Source organism: Egretta garzetta, unplaced genomic scaffold (genome assembly GCF_000687185.1).
Source record: "Egretta garzetta isolate BGI_Z169 unplaced genomic scaffold, ASM68718v1 scaffold7, whole genome shotgun sequence".
Taxonomy (NCBI): Eukaryota; Metazoa; Chordata; class Aves; order Pelecaniformes; family Ardeidae; genus Egretta; species Egretta garzetta.
Window position 1 is genome coordinate 2488392 of NW_009260350.1, and position 27875 is coordinate 2516266.

The window sequence follows — 27875 nt, forward strand, 5'->3', positions numbered from 1 at the left end:
CCTACCCCCCACCTCAATAATACCGGGTAGGAAATAGGGAAAAATAAACTTTGAATGGTGCTTCACCTCAGACTGGACCTTCTCTCCTCTTCACGGAAAATTAATGAACTTTCCTGGTCTCCCTCACTTCTTCCCCCCCCCCGACTCCAAGCTCCTCCTTCTTACTGAAACAAGGGCTGGCAAAAGCGGCTGTTTGTGGGGTGTAGCCCCTTTCTGGTGGATAAGGCAAACCCCCACCTCCATCTTCCCCAAGTCTCTATTGTGCCAATAAAGCAGCAATAGGAGCACACAACAGCAAAGTTATGGAAACAACAGATGCCAGATGAGGCCAGGGACACAGCGGGTGCAGAAGTGTGGGGAGCGTAAGCCTTCAAATCAATGTATGTATATAGCAAGTATGCACAATTTGACAGCTGCAAAATGTGCAGACAGATGAGTAAGCGTATATATACATGGTATCTGTATTTCAGGAACGGGCTGTAAGCCCTCTGCAGTTAAGGCTAGCATTTTTATAGCTTCATGAATTCCTATGCCATTTTGTGATTAAAAAATCTACTGTCCGTCATCACAGGATAACAGCGGTAGGCATGTTTTTGGGTAACAACTTCAGTATGAAGACTGTGAATGCAGAGTCAAAGTCAGTCTACTGTTTATTGGTAACGTGTTTGCAAAGAAAATCACTTGGGTACTTTTTGTCCAGGAGCAGAAAACAGAAAACATGTCAGAAGCTATAAAAGATTTTGCTGCATTCTTGCTGAGAACTCTGCTTGTTAGGCACAGCATTCATACATTTGCGTCCTGCTTTGTTACTCTCTAATAAGAACAGACTAAAGTAAGCACATCCCCAGTAACAGTACCACCACCTTTGACAGAGGAGACAAAATAAACAATCTCCTTGTCGTTCCTCTTGTGTCACTGAAGAAATTACCTTTCTGTACTTTAAGCAACATTGGAGTAAAAGAACGAAAACTGCTCTCAAAATAACACTGTACCCACAGTAAGCCCATCATTAGTTTAAACAAAAGTTTTTCAGTGCCCTAAATCAGTATTTAGCAGTAAAATGCTCTTCACAGTTGTAACTGCCATTTCCAACTATTAGTACTTTGCAACCTCCTGTACACTGTAATAAATCCACAGAATGGAAACATAAGGAAAAATAATACTATTACAGATCAAGAGAAGCTAGAGGCCAATACGTTTAAAGAAAGCACCTAAGCAACTGGCTTAAGAAATGTTTTCTAATATACAATATATCCCATTTCAGTAAGGAAAAAAAATATGAAGCCTATGCCATTATTCTACAGTTCAACACAATTACTACAACTTAGGATGGAAAAAGGTAAAACAAATACAAGGCTCTAAAATTGCTCATTAAGCTAAGACACTACAGTAATTGATTAAGCAAAATATCCCAAATGAAGAAAATGGTTTCTTGTTTCTTCTTATACACAGGCTGCTTCAAGAACAAAATCAAAAAGCAGATGTAGAAAATCATTCTTCAGATGCATCCATAAAGTTTCATTCATTTAGTCTAACTGCAAAAAGGCAAAAATACTGACATCTGTATAGGAATTTCCTTAAGGTATGGCAAGTGCAGCGGATAGGAATGCAGAAAAGCAATAAACAACTTCACCCAAGATTTTGCTTCACCTTCATTCCCATTGCATATGAGCTGCCAATACTGATGAGCTGACAAGTATGTGTCTTACCAGGTGCCTGTGCCCTTAATACTTAAGGGAGACTTAAGTTTTGCCTCTGCCAAAAATCCATTTTGTCATCAGCATTTGTCAAAATCATGCAAATCCCTGGAATTTTATTCAGTTAATATTTAAGGTCAGTATTTATTGGTATTCATAATAAAACTGTATTTGCTAGTACTATACTGCTACACAACTCAAAAATGTTTTATCCCATTTTGCCCGCTGTTCCAGTTTCTGGACTAAATGGACACAGAACTACTCGCCCCAGGCCTGCAGGTATCCAGGGCACCACAGGACCACTGACCGGCACCGCGACATCTCAGACCCACTCAGCGTAGAAAGGGCAACTCACCTCTGCCCGCACACACGCTACCCCACCGCAATGGCTTGGAACGGTGCGTTGCGCTCCTGTAATGACTCTTAGCACTCACTTTTAATTAGAGCAGGTTTCCATCAGAATCAAATTTCTATTCACGAAAGAGAAAATACTGAATATACAAATGAATTAATTTTAAAAATTTCTGCAAAAACAGAGGATTGGCACTTTAATGAGAGAAATAAGAGCCTTGAAGGGCATGCTGGATGACTGTATAATTAAGAAACTAGAACAGGGAAAGGAACTTGGTTTATATTCTCATCTCATCATTGTAACTTAGTCAAACCCAGTCACTTAGACTTAAGTACGCAACTTAACCCAACTACATCTACACTTCTCGATGAAATGAAGTTTATTAAGCAACTTCATAAAGCCCACTGAGAATTCAAATGAAGAAAAAAACAAACCAAGGAGCAGAACATGTATTCTCTTGAGGAAGCAAAAGATCATACACCACGTCTTACCTCCTGACCAAAGGCCAAACCACCATAAGCAGCAGTTGTAACTTATCGGATGTTATTCTGCTCCAACCATCAGCAACAAAATTTGATAGGAATGACTCAAACTTCAAAAAGAAAAAAAGAAAGCCCTTTTTCCCCCATCTCCAACACAAAAAAATCCCAGCTAAATTAACAAGAGGCATCAGTCATTTCCTACTTTCTTGGTACTTCAGTGGCCTATAAGGATCAAAGTCCCCACATTTCTTGCACATTCTGTAGATTATTTTTTTCCCCTCTTTAAGACACATAGTTAGGACAGGCTTTCAGAGAAAATATAAAAGCTTCTCTGAAATACAGAATTTTATACAGCCCTTGTGTAAAAATTCAGTGTAAAATTAATGTTCAAAGTGTTAGGGTTTTTGTTACGCTGGCCAATAATACATAAATGACAGAAGTTTTGAACATTTTATGTTTAGACAGCCAGCAACTTGCAATGAGTATCAGTAATGAGACAATTTGTTTCTGTCAGCGTGTACGCATTATACAGAAATTTCTAACTATGTAAAAAGCTACACATTTGTATTTTACATAAATACAACTTTCAACAAGTATCTGCTTAGAGGAAGAAACATTTCAATGACAAAAATGAAATTATATGTTTGTGAAAATATATTTACATATTCATATGTAAAAATTTTGTCACACAAGTAGTCAGTTTCAACGTGAGACCTGTATCAAAAATCCTGCATGAATCTACTGCTATTTTATCCCAGTAGAAGCACAGAACAAGTTTGAGAGGTTGGCAGCTGCGTAACGGCTACCAACTGCCAACTAAATGCTGCACATCTCCTTCTACAAGGAAGTTTTAGGATATGATGACGGAACATGATATTCTTATCTCAGTCACACAACTAGTCCTCCACCAAGCCTGAAGGGAAGCTGTGCTTTCTGGTAGTCCTAAGAGTATCTTGAAAAGAGCAAAGAGAATTAGAAAGACTCATCTCATTCAAGACACCTAGTCCGTTCTCCTGACCCATTTCACTGCTTCTTCATGGGGAAAACAAACAAACAAAAAACAAAACCAAAAACACCCAAAGCCACCAAACACCAAGAAAACAAGCATGATTACTTATCTTAAGCTGAAAAAAGCACGGAACACTTAGGTGATTTTCAGGTGTAAAAATCCTAATGAAACACAGCCAACACTTCAAAACATTTGCTGGCATAAAGAGGAAAGCTCCAGTCACCTCCACTTTTCACAGACATAGTTATGTAGGGCAAAAGCCCTACTGGTGATGAATCTGTATGACCAGAGTTGCTTTTTGCTACTACAACTGCTCGAGAACTGCTTTAAACCATTTGAATACAATAATTCTTGCAAATTTAAGCTATACTAGCATTAGACAGGTTTGGTGATTCATTTCTTCACAAACTCGATTTAGAGAAAGATTTTTTTAGTAGTCCTAGATGTTGAGTCATTACAGTAAACATTTAGAGGTGGGAATGGTCAGGCACACATACTGAAAACCCATCTTTTTCATTATAAATTCATAGTGACTGCTGAAAACAAGGCATCCATCTCAATCTTTTAAAATACTTGTGTGTAAAAGTAGACATATAATGATTGTATAGACTGCATGTGAACTGTAAGAATAAGGTCACCTACGTGAAAACACAAACAGGTAAGTGGCTGTAAAATACTGTGTGTGTCTGGGTTTCAGGAGGAAGGTAACATCTTTTTGCAGTACAAAATTACGGGAGCAAGACATATTAGGGTTTAAAGAAGTGACCAGGACTGGGAAAATTGGCAATGACTGATAACAACAGTGCCTCGCTGCAAGTAACAGCTAGTATTGTAGCTAACTACCGATGCTGCAAGTAACAGCTAGTATTGTAGTTAACTACCGATGCCTACTTATGAACTAGCAGACAGCCCTGGTTGGGTACAGTATACACACTACAATTGTTGCTGAAGAATTAAACCATACGAAACTAATTACAGACTGGATTCCGTGCGGCTTTATTTTTTCTTAAGCAAACAATACCAAGATTCTTAAAGTACCGAAGGACATGAGTCTCACGAGAACTTTGTAGTTAACCATGTTTTTCCTCACAATTTGTTCTTCTATAACATAACAAAGGCTGATCGTTAGTACTGCAATACTGATCCAAGCTAGCACTAGAATTTCCATTTCTAAATCTCTCTTCATAAACCAGAAAGGATTTCAATTTTCCAGCAGCCATGGGAATTCAAAGGAGCAGAGGAAAAAAAATTAAATAAATAAATCACTTTAGATAGATGCCAGATTTCATTACAAGTGGAAGTTCGAAAGAAGTCTAAATCTAGGAAAATTATTTAGAAACAAGACACAGTCTGGTTTTCTAAAAAACTATGCAGACTTAATACCAAGGCAAGATACTGCCGTGAAATGGCTTTAGCAGGTTCTGTTTTCCTTTTGTTAGGATCAATTCATGAGTTGAGTACGAGGGAAGACTTCCTTCAGGGTTGAAAGGGTAATTTAGTTTCTATGGTCCATTAATTTCTTGGCTCCTTTCCCCAGTCTGCTCATTAGTCTGAAGTACAGTGATGAGTTTCAGAACGTGGAAGTTGAAACAGCATCTACAAAATTCCTTCACACAATGACTGCAAAACATCTATCAGAATTAACATAGCTTTGAAATTTTTTGACCTAGAATTCACACTGGTGGCCTGCATCAATAACCATTTTTACCTTTAAAATAATACAAAGTCAGTTAACTACATTATCCATGGCTTCTCATGGTTATGCATCAGCATTTTAGCCAACAGCCTCCAAACAGACAAACTAGTTTTACTTCAGCTGAATTAGTAACAGATGGAGAAGATACATTACCTTCAATCACAAGGTTAAACAGATAATTATGAAAAAAAAGCAAATCTTCAGTATTGTCTGATCCTATTAATGTTGCATGCCAAAGAGTAACACATAGTTGAGCTTCGGAATAAGGAGAATTATTTAGGTCACTTGAAGAAAAGGATTTCTCTATGATTTCTCTCCTTTTAGAAGCACAGAGTGCAACCACTGATCTAAAGAAACCAAGTTTGGCACCATGGAGACACATATAAGCCATAAGCCGGTGCGTGAGTTCTAGACTCCTAGAGTTACTACTCTGCCGTAGTATTAGCTTGGTTTCAACACTAACATGATTTGACCCTTTTCCAGAGGGCGGGATGAAAAAAAGCTTACATTTAGTTCTGTGAGCCTATTTAAGACAACTTTGTACTACACCTTCGTATTCTCTATCTGTAAACACACAAATCAGAGCCAACCCTTCTTATACAGAATTAAGTGGCGTGGGTTGAAAAAGGATCACAACATAGAAGTGTTAGGAGTAGTCAGAAAAAGACTTAGGACTTCATGCATTCCTACCCTGTACCTCCAGGCAGGGTCATTCACATTCTTTTTTAAACCATCAGTATAAAAATGGTATAAACCTAAGGAATGATAATTCTTTTGTTAGTGTCCACCTTCATTCTCCATATTTTAAGTAGATTCTCAGCAGAATAAAGGAAAAATTTAAGTAAAAACAGACATACATTTAAAAAAAAGTTGAATTCAACCACTTCCTGGGATTGGGCTGGCTTCATTGACAACCCTTGACAAGAGAATATAAACCTCACTAATTCCTGCAACCCAAGATGACTATAGTAGAACCTCCTCCAAGACATGCCATTTCGGACTGAAGGCACTTGGGTGGGTTGCAAAGCCTGCCACCCCACTCCAGGAGAAAGCTTCTATTCCCTGCAGCGGAACAGAATTGCGACTGCTATTTTCTTTCAGGCAGGTTTTCTATAGCAAGCTCCTCTTGACAGAGGGGGCAAAAAATTCTAGCAACAAAGACACCTTGCCAGAATCCAGCACTAAATCTTTTCACCAGCCAGTTCCAGCCATTGAGCATGGCAGTATTTCACAGTGCTGGCTGCACTAGGTGAGCTACTAAACGTATCAAGAGTGGGCTAGTGAAGGCTAGAGAGTGTACTACAAAGTAAGAGAAGAGCATAAAGTCCATGTTAATTTTGCCTTGTCCTTTGTTAGTTTTGCCTGCCTATATCAGTCTCAGTTCACAGCTTAACACCTATGGGCAAATTATTACCCAGATGATCCTCACAAGTGTTACACTACTGCTTGGAGGTGGTCAGCTTGCTGTCTATCACGGACGTCAACACAGTGTTCTTACACTGCTTCAGCTGTTTCCTCTTGTGTCATTTTAGACTTCAATGATAAAGGTGGTTGCTGTGTTTTAATTGATTAGCCTAGCACAATGGGATTTTGATAAATGATAAAACAATCCTGTAGTATAACTGCTTTTGAAGATGCTGATATAAAATATGAACTTTGTATTAGAATAATCGATTTCCTTGGGAAAGAATCAGGCTACCTGCATTCCTTTCTTACTTTCATCAACACTCTCCCAATATTAAAACGACCCAGGTGGAACAGCTCAGCTAACATTTTTCAACCATTAGCAAATGTTTTCATAATGCTACTGTTGAAAGGCAAAATTTTAATCAGAAATATTTTGTTAAGATCCTTAAAATGCTGCTATCTACTATGAAGACTAGGTCAGAGCAAGTGGCAAACAAGAAAAATCTAAGTATTGACTTATACTGTAAGTTACCTGACCACAAAATTCATATCTAAAATTAAGATCCTAAAAATATGACTACATTTTTGAAGTGTCACTTGAAATGTGATGAGGAGATCATGATATTTCTAAACACACATACAGAGATATACGTACACCGATATATTACCAATCTCAAATAATCACCTATCCAAAATCTAGAGGCGGTATAGTGAGGAAGGAGGAAGAAGCTAACTCCCTTCATGCTGTGAGCCAAACACAGGTGTACTTTGGAACCTGAGGTCAGACTGGGAAAGTTTTAAGATTGTACAGGTACATGACTGATATATGATTAATTAATCAATCACAAATACATATGAATAGTCATATGCAGCTAGCATAAGATACTATAACATGACTATGTAACACGAATACGCAATTTCATGGTTTTATATGTGTTGATACACAGAGGGGGTTTTTATTAATACACGTTCAAGATTGCTAAACTGCTTTGCAAGTGGAAAGTCCAGCAGTGAATTAGGCAGCTTATAGCCAGTTAAGCCTTTACAGTGTATCACACAGTCTTATATTCCAAACATAGCTAATACCTACTTTAGGAAACAGTCCAAAAAAGTTGCTCAATATAAAATGGAGATTTTGATTCCACGTTCGGATCAGAAAGCTGAAGTATCACTGGCAGGCTATTTGGCTGGGAAAAGAATCTCTTTGAAGCTGCTCATGAGTTTGGAATGTACAAATGAAGACTGTATCCTAACTCAGCCAGACAAGGAAGTCAGGACATAACTTTAAACAATCATGTAGTTACAATGGCTTCAATGGAATGTGATACTCCGAAATTATGTGCAGCTCAAGTGTTTTTTAAATAAGAACTTGAAGTAATCAAACTGCAGATGCAGGAGTCCGAGTACTATTAAAACCAGCATGCACCATATACAATACTTTTTACATGATGTTGTAACTCAAACATTCAAAATGCATTTCTCATCTCATTATTTACCCTAGTCCAGAACACACGGCGCTTTTGCCTTCTAGAATACAGATGTCATTGAGTTTATGCTCACTGTGAGAAGTTCACCCACAAACCCGTGTTTCCTGACCATTACTCTCATTAGTTTATTTCTCTTTTCATTACTCATCAGGCCTACCTCAGAATAAGTCAAACCTATATTAACATTTTTTTATCTGCAAGTAACTCATTTGAAAGAAAAATAACTAAGCAGTGGCTAAGTATTCCTTTGCTCTGTGATTTTTAATTTTTTAGGACAGGGTTTTTGTTGTATTTGTTTGTTTTTAAAAACATCAAGTCATAGGGCATAACTAGTACAGTAGGTCCATCGTTAGGGTTTTCCAGCACCAACACATGAAAGCATAATTTAATTCTTACCCTAATTCTTACACATACCTTTACAAGGTTTTATAAGTAATCCCAATGGTACTGTTCACATACAAAATTAATAGTGAGGTGCTTACCACATCTTGATCCATTTGGCTTAGGAAATTTAAAATAATTCTAACTGCTGTTATTTAGATTTTTATAGAAAAACTTCTATGGAAAAACACATTAATTTATTCAACTACAAAACGTAAGAGCAGCTCTATGTATGCATTTCAGTTTTTCACTAAAAATATCTGAAAGTTTTTTTCCTTACCAAAAAATCTAGTTAAAAAGAACAGTAGCAACACATATCTATCTACACGTACATACAGAAGATGTAATATGTGTGCATATGCCATAATGGTCCTACAGACATAGTCTAGGCATCTGTAGGCATCACATTTTTGTACCATTTTTACAGTTTATTTCAGTATAAGCAGCCTCTAAACTAATAAACAAACAAAGCAAAAAAACTAGGGGTTGTTAAAAAGATAATTACATACAGATGTGTCATCTGTATTAAGGCAGAACTTTAATATAATCTGATCGGTGCCATTCTTTGGTACATAGAAGGGGCCATCTAGTAGCTAGAAGAGCCATTATCATAGGAAATCCCTTCTACTTCATTGACAATACAGATAAAAGCTGCTCAGACAGGGTCAGGTTTGCATGGTCAGCAAAAAAGAAAGTCAAAACAGCTTTCCGCTCCCCCTTCTCCAGGGAAGGCTGAATATTAGGCTATTAGGTAGTCAGATACATTATTTTATAGCTAGCAAAGCCCTTGGGTAATAAAGAATGAGTGCAACTGCCACAGGCAGCTTTACAGGAAATTGTGTGAAACAATGACAGATGCTCCAGAATTGTTTCAAAACAAAGCAAGCCAGGAGAGCAGTGTGTCAGCTGAGGGGTTTTGGCTCATGAACAATTATATTCTCTAGCATGCTGACAGAAACTACGTGCATAAAAATTATATTTTGAGATTATGTGCACATATGCACACATGCAACCGTATGAATGCAAAGTTAAATAATTCTACCCGTAACTAAAAATGTTAACAAATACGTATTTCTATTGCCATTCTCAAAAACAGTTGGAAAAGCCTTCTTTGTTTAACAGAAATTGCTTGAGAAGCTGACTGTAAAAGAAAGCTAACAGGAGTAGGTGACAAAATTAAAACTTTCATATAAAAATTTAAAAAAAAATTGAAGACCTTTCCAAAATAACACGTGGGTATTTTAAATACTAAATCTCACAAAGCCTCAGCTGGATTTAATATTCTTTACTCACTTCTGAACACAGGACTTCCATCACCAACTTTAGAGCTAGATTTTAAAAGCAATTGATTGCTGTAAGACAGAAAAAGACACCAAGCAGGACCTTAAGGAAACATATAATGCCTAACTCCAACGGAACTCAACATGAAGTAGGTGCCTGAGCAGGTCCGAAAACCCTACAAGTAGCTACCTGCATATTAAATCACAGAGATGCTATTAACTGCCCCCAAACCCACATTTCTCAAGATTTTTAACTAGGATGAAAAATTATCTTACAGATCTAGGAACAATAGGAGAGAGATGAGTCTTTCACACAGTCCAGCTGGCAATCTGCTTGCTTGTGGCAGAATGACATTGACCTTACTATTTCACAGTGCCACCTGACTGGTTAATAAACAAGGCTGACTCTCTTCTAGTTGGTCTGTGTGTGTAACTAACCACATCTTTTTCTTGCTTAATATATGTTTACATTTCCAGGGTACCTTATGCTATGAACTGCTTTAATCTATTTATTTGCTTTAATATGCTACCAATGCAGTATGTAAAAATTCATTTCACTAGCTTTTGAGACCTTTATAAAAAGAAATAATATTTAAAAGCTCAACAGAAAAGTCAGCTTAGTGCTTTCGAAAACAAAGTATTGCAACTTCAGTAAAGTATGCATCTGCAAAGTGTAAAGACAGGTGAAATTGCTGTGACATTGCCAACTGCGTAAGTACTTTAGTTCAGTTGTGAGTCTAATTGCTTATCATCATTTATAGGAAACACCATTATTTTAAAAAGACTTTGGTCCAGATTATTTCTACAAATTCTAAACTTTGTCATTCAAAGAGTAATGCTTAACCCTCTTAAAAGAGCTCTGAAATTTTTAAAGCTTGACACAACTGTATCTCAAACCCTCTCGTAACAGACAGAGTGAAGAACAAACCATATCCCCCTGGTTCCAAGGGTGGCAGAAGCCAAGCATTCTTAGTTTTGCATCAAGGCAACTGTATGCTCAGTTTTATTAAAGCAGTCCACAACAAAACAGGGAGCGGGAAAAAAATCCCCACAAAACAGCACACCTCCAAGTATACGAGCATGCAAGTAACACAACGCATGCCATCAGAAAGCAGAAAGGCATGACAACAGCCTGAAATAAAGCAATGCTATTTTTAATTTTTTGTTGCTGTTGGTTGCAACTGCACCAAAAATAGATTCTAAAATAAGTATGGATGTTTAGTGAAGAGTTTATTGGTCCATCTGTTCTCCAGGAGAGTTGGGGTTTTCCGTAATACCACACAACTGACAAAGCTGCAGTATGTGAAACTGTTCTTTAAAATACATATATAATGAAAAGAACTTTCACAAAGAATACGCCATAAAACAAAGTCAGTCCAGTCTCAAACCAGCGGTTTACGGTTTTCAACTTAAACAAAACAAAAATCACTGAACTAACACTCTTATTCCCAAATCTCTGTTTTGACAGTGTACTGTAAAAGGATTGACTAGTTTATTTTTCAACTCAGAGTAAATCATTTCCACTCACACAAAACAGTCATTCACATTCGGAACATTAAATAGATTTTTCTTTTTATACTCTTGAACTAGTCATTTACATCCAAAATGAATCTTCAAAGATCATAAATGCTTCATAAAGGGAAAATGAGAATACAGCTGAAATTACCAGTGCCTGTGTGACATGATTGTGACCATTCACATTCTGCAAGAACAGTGGCCTTAAGAAAAATGAAGTACAACAGAGAAGGCTGCTGTACTGCACGCTTTATTACATATTAAGAAAACATTCAGTATAATAGAAGAAGAGACATTTAGTCCCATTAACAGTATTAGTGTTATCTCCTGTAAATAAAATTAAAATGTGATGCACGGCAGGGGGGAATAGATAATTAAACCCACTGGCTAGTAGGATTTCTCAATCAACTGTTTTACAATATTTAATTCCTTCATTTAGAGTAGCTTTTTTCTATGGTAACTTCCATCAGTAAGATATTTATTTCTCTACTGATTTTTTATGATGAATACAATAAAGGTCCTGCAGGTTTGGATTCAACAGCATTAATCAGGTCTGTGCGGGTAGTTTATACATTGCTCCAGCTTACTTTAATTAGTTCTTTTCGTTCTCTCATTTATATAAACACTACAGCTACTTAAGTACCTCTCCTGAGATCACTTAGCCTCCTTTGGTTTCTTCACAGTATTGAGATGCAGTCCTTGACTTAACTTTGCATTTAAAAGAAACGTCACAATTATTAAGGCTAAACAATGAGAATCGGAAGAAGAGGGCGAACAGCATGATAACAAATTCTGCTACTACTACGATACTGAAAAATATGAAAACCAGAACTCAAGGCAAAGAACTGCAGTACAGCTTCTCAAGAGCTAGTGACTGGATGAGGACAAAAAACCCTACAAATGAAATTCAATATAGATAAACGTACAAAAAAGGGGCGGAGGGGGAATCTTTCTTAGGGATTCTGACTTTGAACAAGATATTACTGAGCAGGAAAGAAGTTCTAGAATCTACAGAAAACATTTCTACAGAGATACATCAGTTCAGAAATAACAGAAATCCCAAACAAAAACCACAACAATGTTCAGAATGTGGAAAGGGGTGCACAACAAACAGAAGATACCATTGTAACAGCCCAGAAAACCATAAAGTATTCATATAAAAAAAGGTGCCATTCTGAATCTCCTCAGTCTAAAGATACGACAGTAGAAATGAGAGATGCAGAAGGAGGTAACAAGAAAGGTAGTAAATATGGAATGGTTTCCTTATAAAGAACAGCTAAATACATAAGGAGTCTTCATTGTGAAGGAGATTAACTGAGCAGGGAGAGCACAGACATGTACTAAAATCAAAAGGATTGAGACAAAAATGGATATAGATAGTTACATTCTCTCCATACAGGAAGCAGAAGACCTAACACTATACGAATAAATGAAAAAATTAAAACAAAACCCCCAGACTTTTTTCCACCCATTGCATGGATGAGCTATGCTATTAATTACCAACAAGTATTTGTGCATGCTGAAATTCTGTGTGGGTTCAAACTCAATTAAACTCACAAAAGGAATATTCATCAACAGTTGTTAAACACAAAAATATGTCAAGTTGTATTGCCAAAACCAGCAGGAAGCTGACCGAGTGTACAGAAAAATAACTGTATTCTTGGCATGACCTTACAGTCTTCCCTAAATTGTTCCACTTTTGACCACTGCTGGAGACAATTTTTACATTAAGGGATTATTTGAGAAGACTATCTGGGTATATTTCTTTTTAAGAAACTAGAGGCATATAATAGCAGACAGCTTCCTGAAACATCCAGAGTGACTACATTACGCTGCTTTTTATCTTACTTGGTTAAATGCCACATCTGTCTCATAGCTGTGTCCAAAGTAGATGGGATCTGAAACTCTTCAGGCAACATTTCCGCCCCATCCTAAATTAAATCTTTTTCTAGGAATTGGGTGGGACAGTAAATAATTTCACTATATGTCCCTCTGCTAGGGAACTGTTCTTCAAAACATCAGATCATAAATGTGGTTTAAGCAACATTGTGTGTGCACACATAATATACATAATCTGAAGACAAAATCTGAAGCAAAAAGATAATTCCATACATTGCACATATAATTCCATAAATTAAACTGTTGGATCCTTCAACAAGAGAAAAAAAAAAGTTATTTTAATGTTCTTCCTTCAGATCTTCTCCATCAGCTTTCCAGTCAACAGATGGAAATTATATATTTAAATGTACCGAGATCATAATCCAAAAAACACTTGCAGTTCCCCATGTCTAACAGCTGGTAACATGAAGAGACTAAAAAGAGATGAGATCCCTCAAAGTAATTTTTGCAGCTTGCTTTCCTCAAAGACAACAGAAAATTCCCTTCTCTGGTGGGAAATTTAATCTCCCCCCTAAATTACCATCTTGTCCTTCTAAGATTCTTCTCCTAACAGTCCTGTCATGACTGCGGTCAGAGCAGCCGTTAGGATTCATCTCTCACTCTCCCATGTCATGTCATGAAATGTGAGACCATATTTTGGAACTCCTTTAATGATTCACAGAGCTACCTACAAGATGGTGGCCACTCCCACTTCTCATGGAACGTGTTCCTGCTCCAGGGAGGAAATGCCAAAGGAAGAATTGTCACCATGACATTCAGACTGATGAAAAAAGCACATCAGGGAAGTGTCAATTTCTTCTCCATGCAAGTTTCAATTTTCCCAATTATTCTGGTATCCAGGAATGCGCTGGCAATCATTAAACAATACACCTTAAGAAAACTGCTTTTCAGTCCAAACCTGAACCAGTTCTCAGAAATCCCCAGAAAACTTGAATTAAAAGCCAAGAAGAAAGGGTGGAGAGAAAAGGGGGAAGTCTACTCATGTAGGAAGAAAGTATCTTGAAAGTCACACAGAGAAGAGGTTCACAGAGACATTGCTAAATCCAACAACGCAGGAGGAATGATTGTTTTTCTTTCTTATAGATCACCAAGGAACAAAAGGCACTGCCTCATGAGTTATTTGAGATCAGAGTGTACTTCATCTGCAATTCCCTGGACAGATGAACCTGACCAAAATATTGACTGAAGTAATTCTACACACCGTTTCAGGATTTAGAGAGCCTTTTTCTTATGTAATGTAAACTCTTTGTAACGGACATAAACTAATCCAAAAGTAGTGCTTTAGGTCCTGAAGAACGGTAGCCACATCCAAGTATTATAATGGCAAATCTGCAGAGGTATAATTATAACAAAGCAGTTTGGACCACATGTTTTACCACAGAGGCATGCCACGATTTGATCCCCTGCTGCAATGACAAAACGTGATGTCAACAGACAGCAGTATGAAGCATATTATTGGTAAAGAAGATTAGCTTGTCAATACCCGAAGAGAGGAGCTCTTTGCTGGGCACCTGGAAAAAAGGTCTACTCCTTATTAATTACTCAGTCTTAGCTTTATTATCAGGGTAAAGCCTAGAGCGATTAAATGCAGTCTTATTTATTACAGGTATTTTTTTATGTTTACTCATTTTTCAGAGTGAAAACAAATATAATTTCTGCTGTGACTGACAGTGTGAAAAAAAAGAGGACTGCCTACATTGTCAGTCAGAAGCAAGAGAGCCACAGAAGTGGATATATCCAGGTGAATCTAATCAGCTCAGACCCAAACACAGTAAGTGGCTCCGGTTTCTTCAGAGTTTTATCTAGTTTGCTCACTTGTCCAGGATTTCTCAACTTCATAAGCGCATACACTCGGAACATATAAAGTCACTTCTTTGTCAAACTAAGAGCACTTGAAGGTTGCCCAACATTTGTGATTGAGAAATTACCTGCTCCACACATATGCTCTTCGTCCTGCCTCAGGCTTAGACCACATAGAACTTGTCTGAAGTTCTGAGTGAAGGAACAAGGTGTTCTGTGCAACTCCGAGAAGGAGGATAGGCGGCTTTTCCTGAGGTTTTGTTCTCAAAGGGCAAAATTCCTCAACAACTCATCCCAAAATCTCAGTTTGAGAGAGGTATACAGGCAATGATCACACATCTGCTGCCAGAACCTCCTCCTTGCCCATCCTGCCCCACTCTTTTCAGTGAAAAAGCTAGATTTTTTCCAATATGAGGTTTTTCAAAGACAAAAAGTCACACCAAACATAACTGCTCTAACCGCAGCTCCTCCCATTCTAGACAGGTTTAAAAATAATTATTACTGAGCTGAGAACAGAGTTCAGTTACAGTGATTATGCAGGAGAAAAGAACAAACCCTCAGAAGCAAACAGAAGGACGAAAGGTGGGAAAAGCTCAGCAAGCATTACTGCTGCGCTTTCAGCAATGGACTGCAGCCATACTTTAGAACTTCCTTTGCTTTACTCAGTTGCCAAGTAAATTGAAGCTAACAGATTTCATTAACGATGATGTATTTGGAGATGTATCCACTCTGTAATTACTGTGCCTCAGCAGACTGGTCCTCTGCAATGTTCATTTCAGTCATGAGAAGGATGGCCTACAGCTCACTGGTTCATTATTAAAAGGAAGAACAGAGGTTTGGTTCTATTACTAGTCCTTCATAGGAGAATTGGTTTATATAGCCTTATTTAGATTATATACGATATACCAAGTGTTCATCCAAGTTCACTATCTTCTAAACTAGCAGTAAATTAATACCAAAGAAAAGCTACTTTAAAACTGTTATTATTATGCTGAATCTGAAAATTTAATACGCCAAAACACTAAAAGCATTCAGAAGACTAATTCAGCTTTCTCTTCAACTTTATAAATGGTTCCAGCCAATCATCTTTTAAAAATAAGCACTTCCATAACTTTTTTGATCTATCAGTCACAGAATTTATATAACATCATCTGATGATTTCTTAAACAAGCAACCTGATTGCACAATGCCTAATGGATAGCCTGGTATTGCACAAAGATGACATTATTTTGCAATATTTTAAAATACTTGTTCTACAGACTGCTTAGACGCACAGAACACTGTGCTGGCATACTACCTGCTACAGCTCACGTTCAAGAGGACTCGCTAAAGGCATATGCAAATCCCTCCTGATTGAGAGGAAGACAAGCACAGGGAAAGAAACATTTGGGGGACAGAAAGGAGAAAAGAGTCTGAAATCAGACAGATTAATCAAAAATGAAATGATTCCATGCTGGCTAAAAGGGGAAAAAAGCAATCAATCAAACACTGCAACACAATTATATTTTAGGCCAAGTCCTCAGAAAATAAGGGTTAATGAAAAGTTTTAAGTGAACATAAGTCTCAGTAAGCAGACTTTCAGAAAAGATAACCTAGATAACTCTGTTCTGAAACAAAGTTGTATTTCAAGATTAAGTTACTTTAAAGAGGTATAAAAGTGTCAGAAAAATAAATGAAAAAGGTATTACCGTTGACTGAAATAATTCAGTGAAATTGCTTTCAACTGAAGTTTTCTTTCCTATTTTTGGGAACAGACTGAAGAATTTTTTGGCTGTAGGCACCAATTTTATTTGGGAACACAAGGAGGTGTATTTACTTCTGAATTGGACTGAAAACAAATCCTATAGCGCCACTTTTTTTGCAGAACTCAGAAGACCACATACTGCCTACAAGGATTTTCAATCAGTATAAGCACAGAATCCAGTTTTTCAGATTTTCAGCCATTCAAGAAAGTCGACCTCTCTTGTTTGTGGAGGTTCTTGCAGTATAGTAAGCAGAGCTGGAGCTGTAACTACAATTATAGTCGCAACAGATTTAAGTATTCAAAACTAAGGCCCTCTAAATATCTACGAAAGCCCTTAAGTCAATTCATTACTGATACAGTAAGTGACAACACTTGTGTTTGGCAGACAGTGCAACTGGGAGTCCTGACAAATCTAATTAACAGCACATCAGGGGCACTTAGTTTATCCTTTATATACAGTGCCAATAGTGAGTGTATAATGAGAAAAGGAGCTTAAACATTAGTGCGACTTCACTAATTGGTCAGCAAGTCCTGATTAAGCCAGGCTTCATATATAATTATTGAAGTTCAAGTGTCTGACACAAGTGTGTCCAAAACCACTTAATGAAGATATTAAGTCGCTTCTAAACTGCACAAATAAAAATAAGCCACAAAAAAGAAAAGACAACAGAAAACCACAACTCTGATTTTCTTGAACTACTTGCCGTTTGTACATCCCTAGTCCAAAATATTTCAATCGTTTCAAGAACTATCTTTTAAAAAAATTACAAAAGTGTGAAAAATAATGTAGTGTCTCAATTACATTAAATATTTGGAATATGTGTAGGCATTCCAGTAACCTTATATATATAAATATTTGTATATACAATAAATGCTGCCAGCGAATTATAACGAAATAGAAGGGTTTACAAAATCCAGAAGTTAAAGATGACGAAGGCAGCTTTATATATGTGCTCATTTTCATTCATGAAATCGGTGAAAAGATCCTTAACTTCAAAATTCTAGAGATAACCGATCTGCATTATAAACTGGAATCCACAGGAATATATGCCACCATATCCCTCAAAATGGTGAAAGAGGTGACCTGAACTGTGTAACTGCACATGGAGACACATATCCCCACACACATACCCTGCATATCCTGGCTTCCTCAAAATCCTACAAGGAAATGGTAGTTACAAACATACACTGAAAATAGATGGATCCAGAGCATTTGAGAAGGAAAAAGGCAATCCGAAGTCTCAGGCACCTCACCAAAACAAAGCTTGTGAAAGCTCCATGATACTCGGTGACAGCACCTTAATTATTTCTACTGGCTCAAGTACAGCACAGGAAAACAGGCTACCTTTAAAGGCAGTGGGCCAGACAGTATTTTTCTTTCTCTAGACAGAAAGGGCTAAGAATTCTGCTAACAACTCATTTCAAACTGGTAAATGTTGGTCAGCAGTATCCTGCTTCTGTGTTGCAAGCTCACTAGGAGCCAAACAACTGGAGCTTACATTCTTTTACAAGACTCTGCTACGCCAGATTACCAAACCTTGCCAATTCTGCTGCACACCCTCCTGCCTCATACCACCATGCCCACATTTTGGAATTTCTGCATGAAATGAGGGAACCACAAGCTATGCTGTGGCTGCCAGAGACACACAGGCACTCCAAAACACCCAGTGCAAATACCACAATAAATTTCATTAGCAGCAGTCCTGTTTTGAGGTAATGCTGTATCCATACAAAGAGGTCACTGCAATAATATAACCCCTGTTTATTAAGACAGGGGTATACTTGCAAAGAAGGAATTTCAAACTCATGCCTATCAACAAAATGCAAAATATCACAGGCCTGAACAGCCAACGGCACACCTATCACATCCCTTGTGTTTATCTTGGCTGTCTGGCTCCGTTCCACGCATTCAGCTGTGTAAGACGCTCCACAGCATCATCCGAATCAGCTGAAGTGGGTAGACTCTGCATACTAGAAGCACTGCTCCAGTGACAGCTTCCCAATGACCCCACAGAGGGAGTCTTTCTGTTGTTCCCAGGACTTCATTTTGATTGGCAAGCAGCAAGGAATCTGAAGAATCAGTGCCTGGGGTTGCTTTGCCACTGTCTTTTTAATGCTCTTACCCCAGGAAAGGAAGATGAAAAGGTTGGGTCATTATCATGAAGAAAGCATTCCCCAGCAGTAGCTGCAACAAGCACACCGATCTAGCTTTCTGTTTCATTTACTGAAGGACATTCATAAAAAAATAACAGCTGTAGCTACATACCATAACGTAGAGCTGTGCAGAGGTAATGCAAACTGGATCATATATTTAATATATTCAATGAAAGTTTTACAGAATGCTCTGTAAAAGCAGAGACTCTGAGAGTTCTTACCATCTTTTAGAAAATACTGTAGTCTTATTTTGGTTATTAAATGAAAAACATCAGACAATTGAATACAGAACACCCCTTAATTTATAGCTTATCTAGAAAGTTACTTTGGTAATAAAGCACAAGAACATGAACACCTTCAGTCCAAAACGCTTTTCTTCCCGCACAGTGTGCTAACGCTTTCAATCAAGAATTTTACATACGAGATTCTTGGAACGTGACACAAACAAAATAACCCAAGACTACCAGTAGCATATATCTGGAATAGAAAATAGTAATTAAAATGGTAGTGCTTGAATACTGTTTTCCCAAACCTTCTTAATAGTATCCTTAAGTAACCCTAAGTTGTTAACAATGTTTTACTGTCTTCTGTCTACAAAACATAAAAATAATTACATTTATTAATAGCATTAGATCAACATATTTGAACATAATTAAATTACTTTAAAACATATTTATCAATATAAGCATACTGATATCAATGACACCAGCTTTTGCTGAAAAATGCATGTGAAAACACTTTTTTATAAACCATATTTTATATCTATTCCTTCTGGTAAAGTATGAATGCAGACCATATTTCACTGGGTAGGCCACCCAATATTTTCAGAGTAGATAAGAATTAAGTCAGCTTTAATACACATGAGATTACCAATTTAAAAAACAAAACAAAAACAAAACACAACCCCCAGCCAACCACAGATATAATACACTAGCTTGCTGTATGATTATACTGAAACCATAAATAAGACTGAGAAGAAACTCAGCAGACAAACATGGTATTATAGACTTTAAACCTCAAAAAATATGAAAATACTTGTCTGGGAACTAAGCCTCCTAAACTGAAATAGGAAAGCTCATTTTTACAGGGGTAGGAAGAATTATTAAAGAATACTTAGTATTTCTTATTAGTCAGTATTTCTATCACATTTATTTTGCTAAGTCAGGAATAAGTGCACATTATTTAAAACTAAATCAGATTGATTTTTATTATTTTCCTTCCTAGTCTTTCCATTTGTGATGGTGTTAGTTGGCAACGCTGCACATATACATTGCTGTAGTATCACCATACACCCTTGTCAAGGAAGACATACAATCACATTGCTGAATTTTTTAAAACAATGTTAAAATACAAGTACACAAACTTGCAGAATTAAAACCATTTATATGGCTTATTTTTCTCAAATTCAAGAAAATAAAAACATCCAGTTTTAAACTGAGATGTTCTTACCACATCGCAGCGAACTGTACATGCACAATCAATCAGTTACCATTCCTCAGCTGAGGAATTCAAATCTTACTAAAAACGTAAATAGATCACTTAAACTTGTTTTACTGTGATTTTACTGAATTATGTCATCATCTAATGAAACATCTTAATACCATTTGCCAAAAGAAGTTATCTGCATAATCAAACCTCCGTATCAGATTGAGACAAGGTGCTCCAGCCTTAGGTGCTAGTTCCACTCGTTTCCAAATTCCTCCTGGCACAGCACTGCAGTTCTCTAGCGCTCACGAAATCCGATGTTTTTGTAAGAAGATACTGACTGACAGGAGTTCCCAGCATGGCAGAAAGCGAATGCAGCATGCAACATTGCTTGCAACAACGCCACACATCAGTTTTGGTATCACTGATCTAGATATTCCTTGGGTAAATCCTATGACTTATAAGTCCTAGGAAACTGAGGGCAATGATAATTTCCAGGATCTCAAAGGGGAAGAAGTGCTTAAAGTGTCTGCAGTCTTCAAGTTTTGATGGCACTGATTAATGCTCGATTTTGATGCTTGCAGATAAAGGAACACAGCTATTGAGCAAAAACAGATATGGATGTACTGACTGAACTCTGTTACAGTGGTAAAGTTCATGGATTAGATCTAAGGGGGGAGAGTTGACATGCGAACGCTTAGGGTACTGTATTTATTAAGAGACAGCCCACACACTCGAAACTCAGCAATTTCTATATTCTATCAGCATCACATGAGGCTGTCGTCATCAACTGTCTTATGGGACAGTAACAAACAGAAATCTGCTTGGAAACTAAAATTAAAGAACTACATTTCACTGCAGCCTAAGTGTAATTCCACTTTTCCATCTGCAGTGTTTCAAGCGTGCAGAGGGTAACGTGGCTATCTAGAGACCACTCCTATCTTTCAGTCTTCTCACCCAGTCACAAAAAAAGAAACAAACTCTACTTTGAAATATTTCACTGATGGAACTTTTTTTCTTCTTAAGGTCAAATAAACCTAACAGACTTTTGAAAGAGGGGATGACCCATCAGTTATTTCACCTACAAAGAGCAACAATTTTTTTTTTTTGCATGTTCTTTACATTGAAGCAAATTAAACACAGCTTAACAACTTACATGAAGTTGCTCATACATTTCGAAACAAGCAGATTTTTTTCCCCCAATTTCCTACAATACACCAAAACAATCACTAAAATATTAGCAAAGATTCTTGCATAAGATGGTCATTTTGTCAGTAAGATGTTTAACATTTTATGGTGGTGCTTTCTGAAACCAAAAAACCCTACACAAGACTTGGCAAGTGATTCTGAACAGACTGTGAAGATGAATTTTCACCAGGCAGAAGGCGGCACTATCAATGCCTTGTATCAGACAAATTCTGTAAAATCCAAACATACAGAATTCCTTTAGGAAGTTGTGTAGATAAATAAGCAAGTTTGCCATTTCCCAGCAGCAGCGTGGAAACATAATTTAGACACGCACTGCTGTAGAACAGACAATAAAGCATGAAGAATAATTTAGTAAGTGATACCTAATATTAAAGATACTTGGGAAGGAAAACCCACAAGTTCTGTGCTAAATATCCTGTCAAAAGCATCTGGTTCGCACTGGAGACAAAACAAATCCGTGTACGGGTCTGGCTGTAACTCCCTCTGCTGTTCCCTTACTCCTCCTGAAAAGCCCAGAAAACCCCGCCTTGCATATTCATTCTAATACAGCCTGGGAAGGTCACCTAGTGCTCTTAGACCTCCCTTTCACATCTCAGGACTAACTAGGTCATGGCCACTGCTGTGCTGCTCCACTTCATCTCTGACTTCATTCTAAAATCACAGACCTCCCCTCCCTTCTCCTTTAATGCCATTCACAAAAGGCCCTGAACACATTTACTCCTCAAAAGCCAGCCCCATGAGTTTTAACTCCTTCCCTGTTTATTTATACCCAGTCCCAGAATTTTCAGTCTGTTCCTGCAATGTAAGTTAGTAACTCAGGATGCTGGAAACTTGAGACGACTAACTTTGCCACAAGCAGAAGTATAAAAGCAGACTTTGGAAACATTTGTATTTCTTTGCCAGAACGCCGCCTGTTCAGTTTTCCTCCATTCAAGGGGGGGATATATCTATTCACTTATCCACCTACCCACCTCCTTCCCCATTCGAGGAGACCAATGCATGCGTCTTCAATCGGGATTACCTGCTCCCAGACTTCAACCTAACCCCTGTATATACCTGCAGTTTATTTCTAGTATTTTATATCTTAATATGGGTTTAGTGACTATTTTTTTAAAATACCACTTTTTTTTGGTTATGAAGGCATTACCCACAGTGCTAAAATACCCAAACACTCTCAGCTGGCCTCTTCTTCCTGCAACTGCTCCTTATTGCTTTATCTACAGCGAGCGGCTGCTTAGAGCAACAGTTTTACAGAGAATTGATATGGAATTAACGTGAATCACTTAATTTGTGTGAAGATAGCTTTTTGTGCTGTACTGAGAAAGAAAGCTTAAAAGATTAAATAAAAAATGTCTGGACAAATTAGTCTCTGAGATCTCCTGCTATTTGCTGCTACTGTCCACAGTTGACTCTACTGTCAAGTTTTGCAGTCTTTACTACCATCTTTCATTAAGATTAGTTAACTCCGATGATATATTTATAGCAGAAAAATTAACAACCTGAAACAACACAAAACCTGTCTCAGGTCAGGCCATAGTTGTTATTGCTACATAAATGCTTTTAAAATGTTGTATATCCATAGGATCTATAGTGACAAGTACTTTATAAAAGCCCAAACCAACCAACAACCCAGACAAACCACCAACAAACATTATCTTCTTCAAATCAAGAGTCTATCCTTTAACCCTAAAATGCTCTATAAAAGTGGCAGGTTCATATACAGGAATACTTCAAATACAATTTAAGTTCATTTTTTGTACCATATTCCAGACCAGTTATTTATGTGCATATTGTACATATATTTACAAATGTAATTATCTTCTGCAGACCACCTCACTGTACAAGTGATTCAGTGTTACACACATGTAAACAAGACACGGGACCTACTAATCTGCCAGAATTCTAAAGCAACAATACCTTCCATGCCAGTGCTGCGGCTGCTTTTGACAGACACTGTCTACTGTATCAGGCGCTTCGGTTCTTAAATTGATACACACCAGGAGCAGACATGAGATTCACAAATACATTTAATCTGAGCACTAAGGCTGCAGTAAAGTTGATAAAACAAATAGCTTTTGCTGAAAGGCGCTGTCTCCCTTTTCCAGAAGCTGGAAGAGACGCCACTTCTTATGTCACTTTGGGAATTAATCTTCCAGAAAATTAAACCAGACCTGGGTGTGATCAGAAAAGCAGCAGAGAACACACAAGGAAGGTGGCGGCATACAGCCAGGACAGAGACAGGTATGAAAAAACCTGGATCTTTCAATGGCTTCTTGCCCTTATATTGATGTGAAATCAAAGGTTACGCATACACAGTCTAAGTCTACTTAGCCACAAAGAGTAAATAGGAAAAAGTGAGATATCCCCATGTAAGTTAATGCCTTCTGGTTTTAGAAAGGAGACAAACCCATGTTTAATTACTGCCTTTTATCTTAAAAACAACTGCTGTTTGGAAGTACCTGGTTAACACAGGGTCTGTTACAGAATGAAGCCACCCATTTGTACAGTACTACACTGTAGCAGAGGTAAGACAATTCTGTTGTAAGACAACGCAGTGAGATAAAGAGATGAGAAGGAGATGGTATGTATGATCTACAGAATGATTTCCACCTGTACCTACAGCTGCCATCAGACACGCTGTTGTGACTGCAGCTACTGGATGAAGAAGTTGCCACCCCACTTCATCTCCACTTGCTCATTACCTTCAAATCTTCCAGCATAACTGCATGTTTAGTCACTTCCTAACCCAGTTCTGTCAAAATGATTCCCGCTAGAAAATCTGTGTTTCAGCTTAACTCAGATTATTTTTGACAGAACTTGTTTAGCGGATGACTATAAATGTGAGTACCAGAAGATCTGAGAACACTGTAACCTTTAGAACTAGGAGAGGAAATAGCAGTGAGCAAGTGCAGACAGCTAGGCCTTTTCCATGGTTATGTTGCTGCAAGTGAAGCACATTAATCAGATATATAGGTCTGATCTGTCAGCATGCCTCATCAGTGAACACTGGCATCTTTAAAGAAAATAGATAAGTAAATCTACATACTACTTATTTTTCTGCTTAGAATGTCAGGTTGGGGTTAAGTGTCCAGAAATTCAAATCGTTTGTTCTAACTACCTGGAATTCTGTTGTATAAAGAAAGAAACGGGGAGATGCTGTTCAAAAGGTATAAAAATATGTGATATTCCTGTGGAGTTAAGGGATGAATACCAACCTCACCTTCTTACCTTAAATTATCATAACAAGACCTGAAAAATTACTGAATTGCTTTCTCTGTATTACCGTTGTGAACAAATAGCGTCTATGTTTTCACTTGTTACGTGGTAAAAGAAGAGGAAAAACTACCACCAAAATGCAGCATCCAATTACCATCATGTAATATACAACACTGGCAGGAACAGCACTTGATATATAGATCACCTTACCTTTTATTAACAGGCTTCTCATCCTTGTCATAGGGTCTTATGAACCATTTTCCAATTCTTACAAAGTTTTTATCCATCAAGCACCTAGAAAAGAATTACAGCAACAATTACTAGTTACACCTTAAGATGTAATTAAAAGCAGTCTTTGAAGACAGTAAACCTAAGAGATTAAGCAGCTGAACTTCCATCATATTGAAATCAACTCTGCAAGTTTTGGGTTCCATGGAACTTCGTCACTTTCTATTTTCCCACACTAGTCCTAGAGAAACACTGCCCAATCTCATGATGCTGTCACTGATGCCAACCTTCACATATGCATTTTCCCCTCACCTCTGACAGGATCTTTTCCACTCCATGCTACTCTTTCTGCTGAATGATCTATCATCCTATTTTTCAAACTCCTCCTCTTGAACAAAGACAATTCATGGCACCGATTCTTTTCTATACTGTTTTTTTTCTCAGACTTCACGATGAACATGCATTCCTGTGTATGTGGCACGTAAATGGCGAGACATAGTATATGAATGACAGGAAATTCTATTAACCAAATATTAACAATGAACCATTTTTCCTTCACTTGAGCCACAGCATGATTTCAAGGTCTTGAAACTTCCATAGTTACCGTTTCCTCTCTCAGAAAACCTCACTCCAACAGACCCCCACATCACTAAATTTAGAGCAGTGAGTTATCTATTTTCTGTGGTCCCTTTACAAGTGTACAATTTCTTGATAAAAACTGTATATTCTGTGGCTTTAAAAAAACCCAACCAGTGAGGATGCACCGTGATCAATAACCAATTTGGGCTGTCAAGTTAAGGAGTGCTGGACACCTTTCGAAGTCCACCCATACAGACAAATCACGCTAGCAATATGCCAACACAATTCAAGTATGTTTCATACATCAAACATGCAGCGGAACATACTGCCCAAGGGATCACATACAGAAGTTTGTGATGAAGAAATATTTTTCACTAAGGTAAATATTTATATCTCAAAAATTCAGCAAAACTGGTTCTTTGTTGCTGGTGGTTTATTTACTATTACGAGCAATATATGAGCTTTCCATTTCCATACTTTCCACGTCTAATCAGTATTTATTTACATGGAAGAACTATACTTTTCCATTCTTCAAAGTTTTCCAATAGTTTATTTCTATAGCAGCTGCTAGAGATTAGCCAAAACAAAAACAAAACGAAACAAATTAAAAATCACGTGAAACCTGCTGGGAAAGTACATTCTGCAAGGTTTAGCAAAACTGTGTGATCTGTACTTCAGAAGCGTACCTAGAAGACATAGGTAGGAAATGGATGACAGACAATGTGGGTACTAATGTGCTCCTAATTCTTCTGTATACACTTGGCAGGGGGTTTTCCAAAGTTAAAGCTAGGCTGAAGAAAATTCTAACAGCGCTTTCTCAATCAAAGCCAAAAGAATCCAGCTCAGTTGAATATACCAATATCTTACACTGAATATGAAAGCTAAACCAGCAGAGATCTAAAGACACTGCTCTTGTGCTGGTGGGAAAAACAAAAGTATGCTTCAGCAACTGTTTCCCTAGGAAATATTTGCTATCAGAGAAAGTCTGTGTCAGCGCACTTTATACAAACAAAAGGAACTCTGTGAAGTTTACATCAGATCCCTAAAGAAAATAATCTGTACTCGTAAAAAATGTAAGAAAGTCTCCCCCATCACATGCATGCTTTAATGCCACATCATCGTGTCTCACTCCGGCAGGTTTAACTGCCTCAAACTAACGCTACTTTCCTAGAAAAAAGTCTTCATGGGTAGACTTGGCCTTAAAAAACAGCCAACCCTTACATGCTAAACTAAATCACAGGTTTTAAGGTATAATCCCATATGTAATGGGAAACATGACTGCAGAAGCATGGATCTCAAAGATTCAGCAGAGTGAACAATTAATGACAGTACGGCATTGGTTTCACTGTGTAAGCACTCAGTGGTAATCAGCCCTTAACAGTAAGCTGTAACGATGAACTTGCATTAAAAAAAACAAGGTGGTCATAGAATCCAAATGAGTATACAGTAAAAAGCAGTTATTTAATCATATAAAATAAGGACATAAAATAAAATTTTCCTCCTAAGCAGTACAGCCTTTAGTGCATCTCACTGTCACTTGACCTCTCATATTTCTGATTTTTCTGTGGAAAAAAATTACCTGATGAGGGCACACCACTGATTGTGAAGTAATACCGTAACATTTTGAGTATTATTTCCTCAGATCTTCTAATGTTTTCTAAACTGCCAGTTAACATAAGCTGCTGATCACTAATTTGGGTACGGAGAAAAAAAAAAACCAAACCAACAAATAAACAGTTGTGTAAACAGCCTTTCTTGCCCTTTTGAGGGTTAACCTAAAACCAAACACCTCTCCTCCCCTCCTTCTAGTCCCAACTTCCCCTGTTTTCACTGCAGGTTTCACTCAGTCCCTCCCAACCCCTGGTGAGACGGTGGACGTCACCTACACCATGGTTCTTCCCGAACGCCATTTGCCTCCTGCCACCAGGTTTTTCCGCCATCATAGAATCGTAGAACCATTTAGGTTGGAAAATCCCTTTAAGATCATCAAGTCCAACCGTTAAGCTAACACTACCATCCCACCACTAAACCCTGGCCCTAAGCACCTCATCTATCCTTCTTTTAAATCCCCCCAGGGGTGGGGACTCGACCCCGTCCCTGGGCAGCCCTTCCAGTGCCTGACAGCCCTTGCAGGGAAGGAATTGTTCCCAATGTCCAACCTAACCCTGCCCTGGCACAACTTGAGGCTGTTTCCCCTCGTCCCATAGCCCCTTCCCTGGGAGCAGAGCCCAACCCCCCCAGCTCCCCCCTCCTCTCAGGCAGTTGTAGGGAGCGATGAGGGCTCCCCTCAGCCTCCTCTGCTCCAGGCAGACAAC

General features: G+C 37.9%; 1 protein-coding gene across 1 annotated transcript in view; it reads right to left on the reverse strand.

Moving 5' to 3' along the window:
* MED13L (mediator complex subunit 13L) overlaps nt 1-27875 on the reverse strand; it is a 208600-nt gene that overhangs the window by 74772 nt on the left and 105953 nt on the right. The window contains 1 exon segment of the mRNA XM_035898424.1: nt 24964-25047. Within this exon segment, the coding sequence (XP_035754317.1) occupies nt 24964-25047 (84 nt within the window).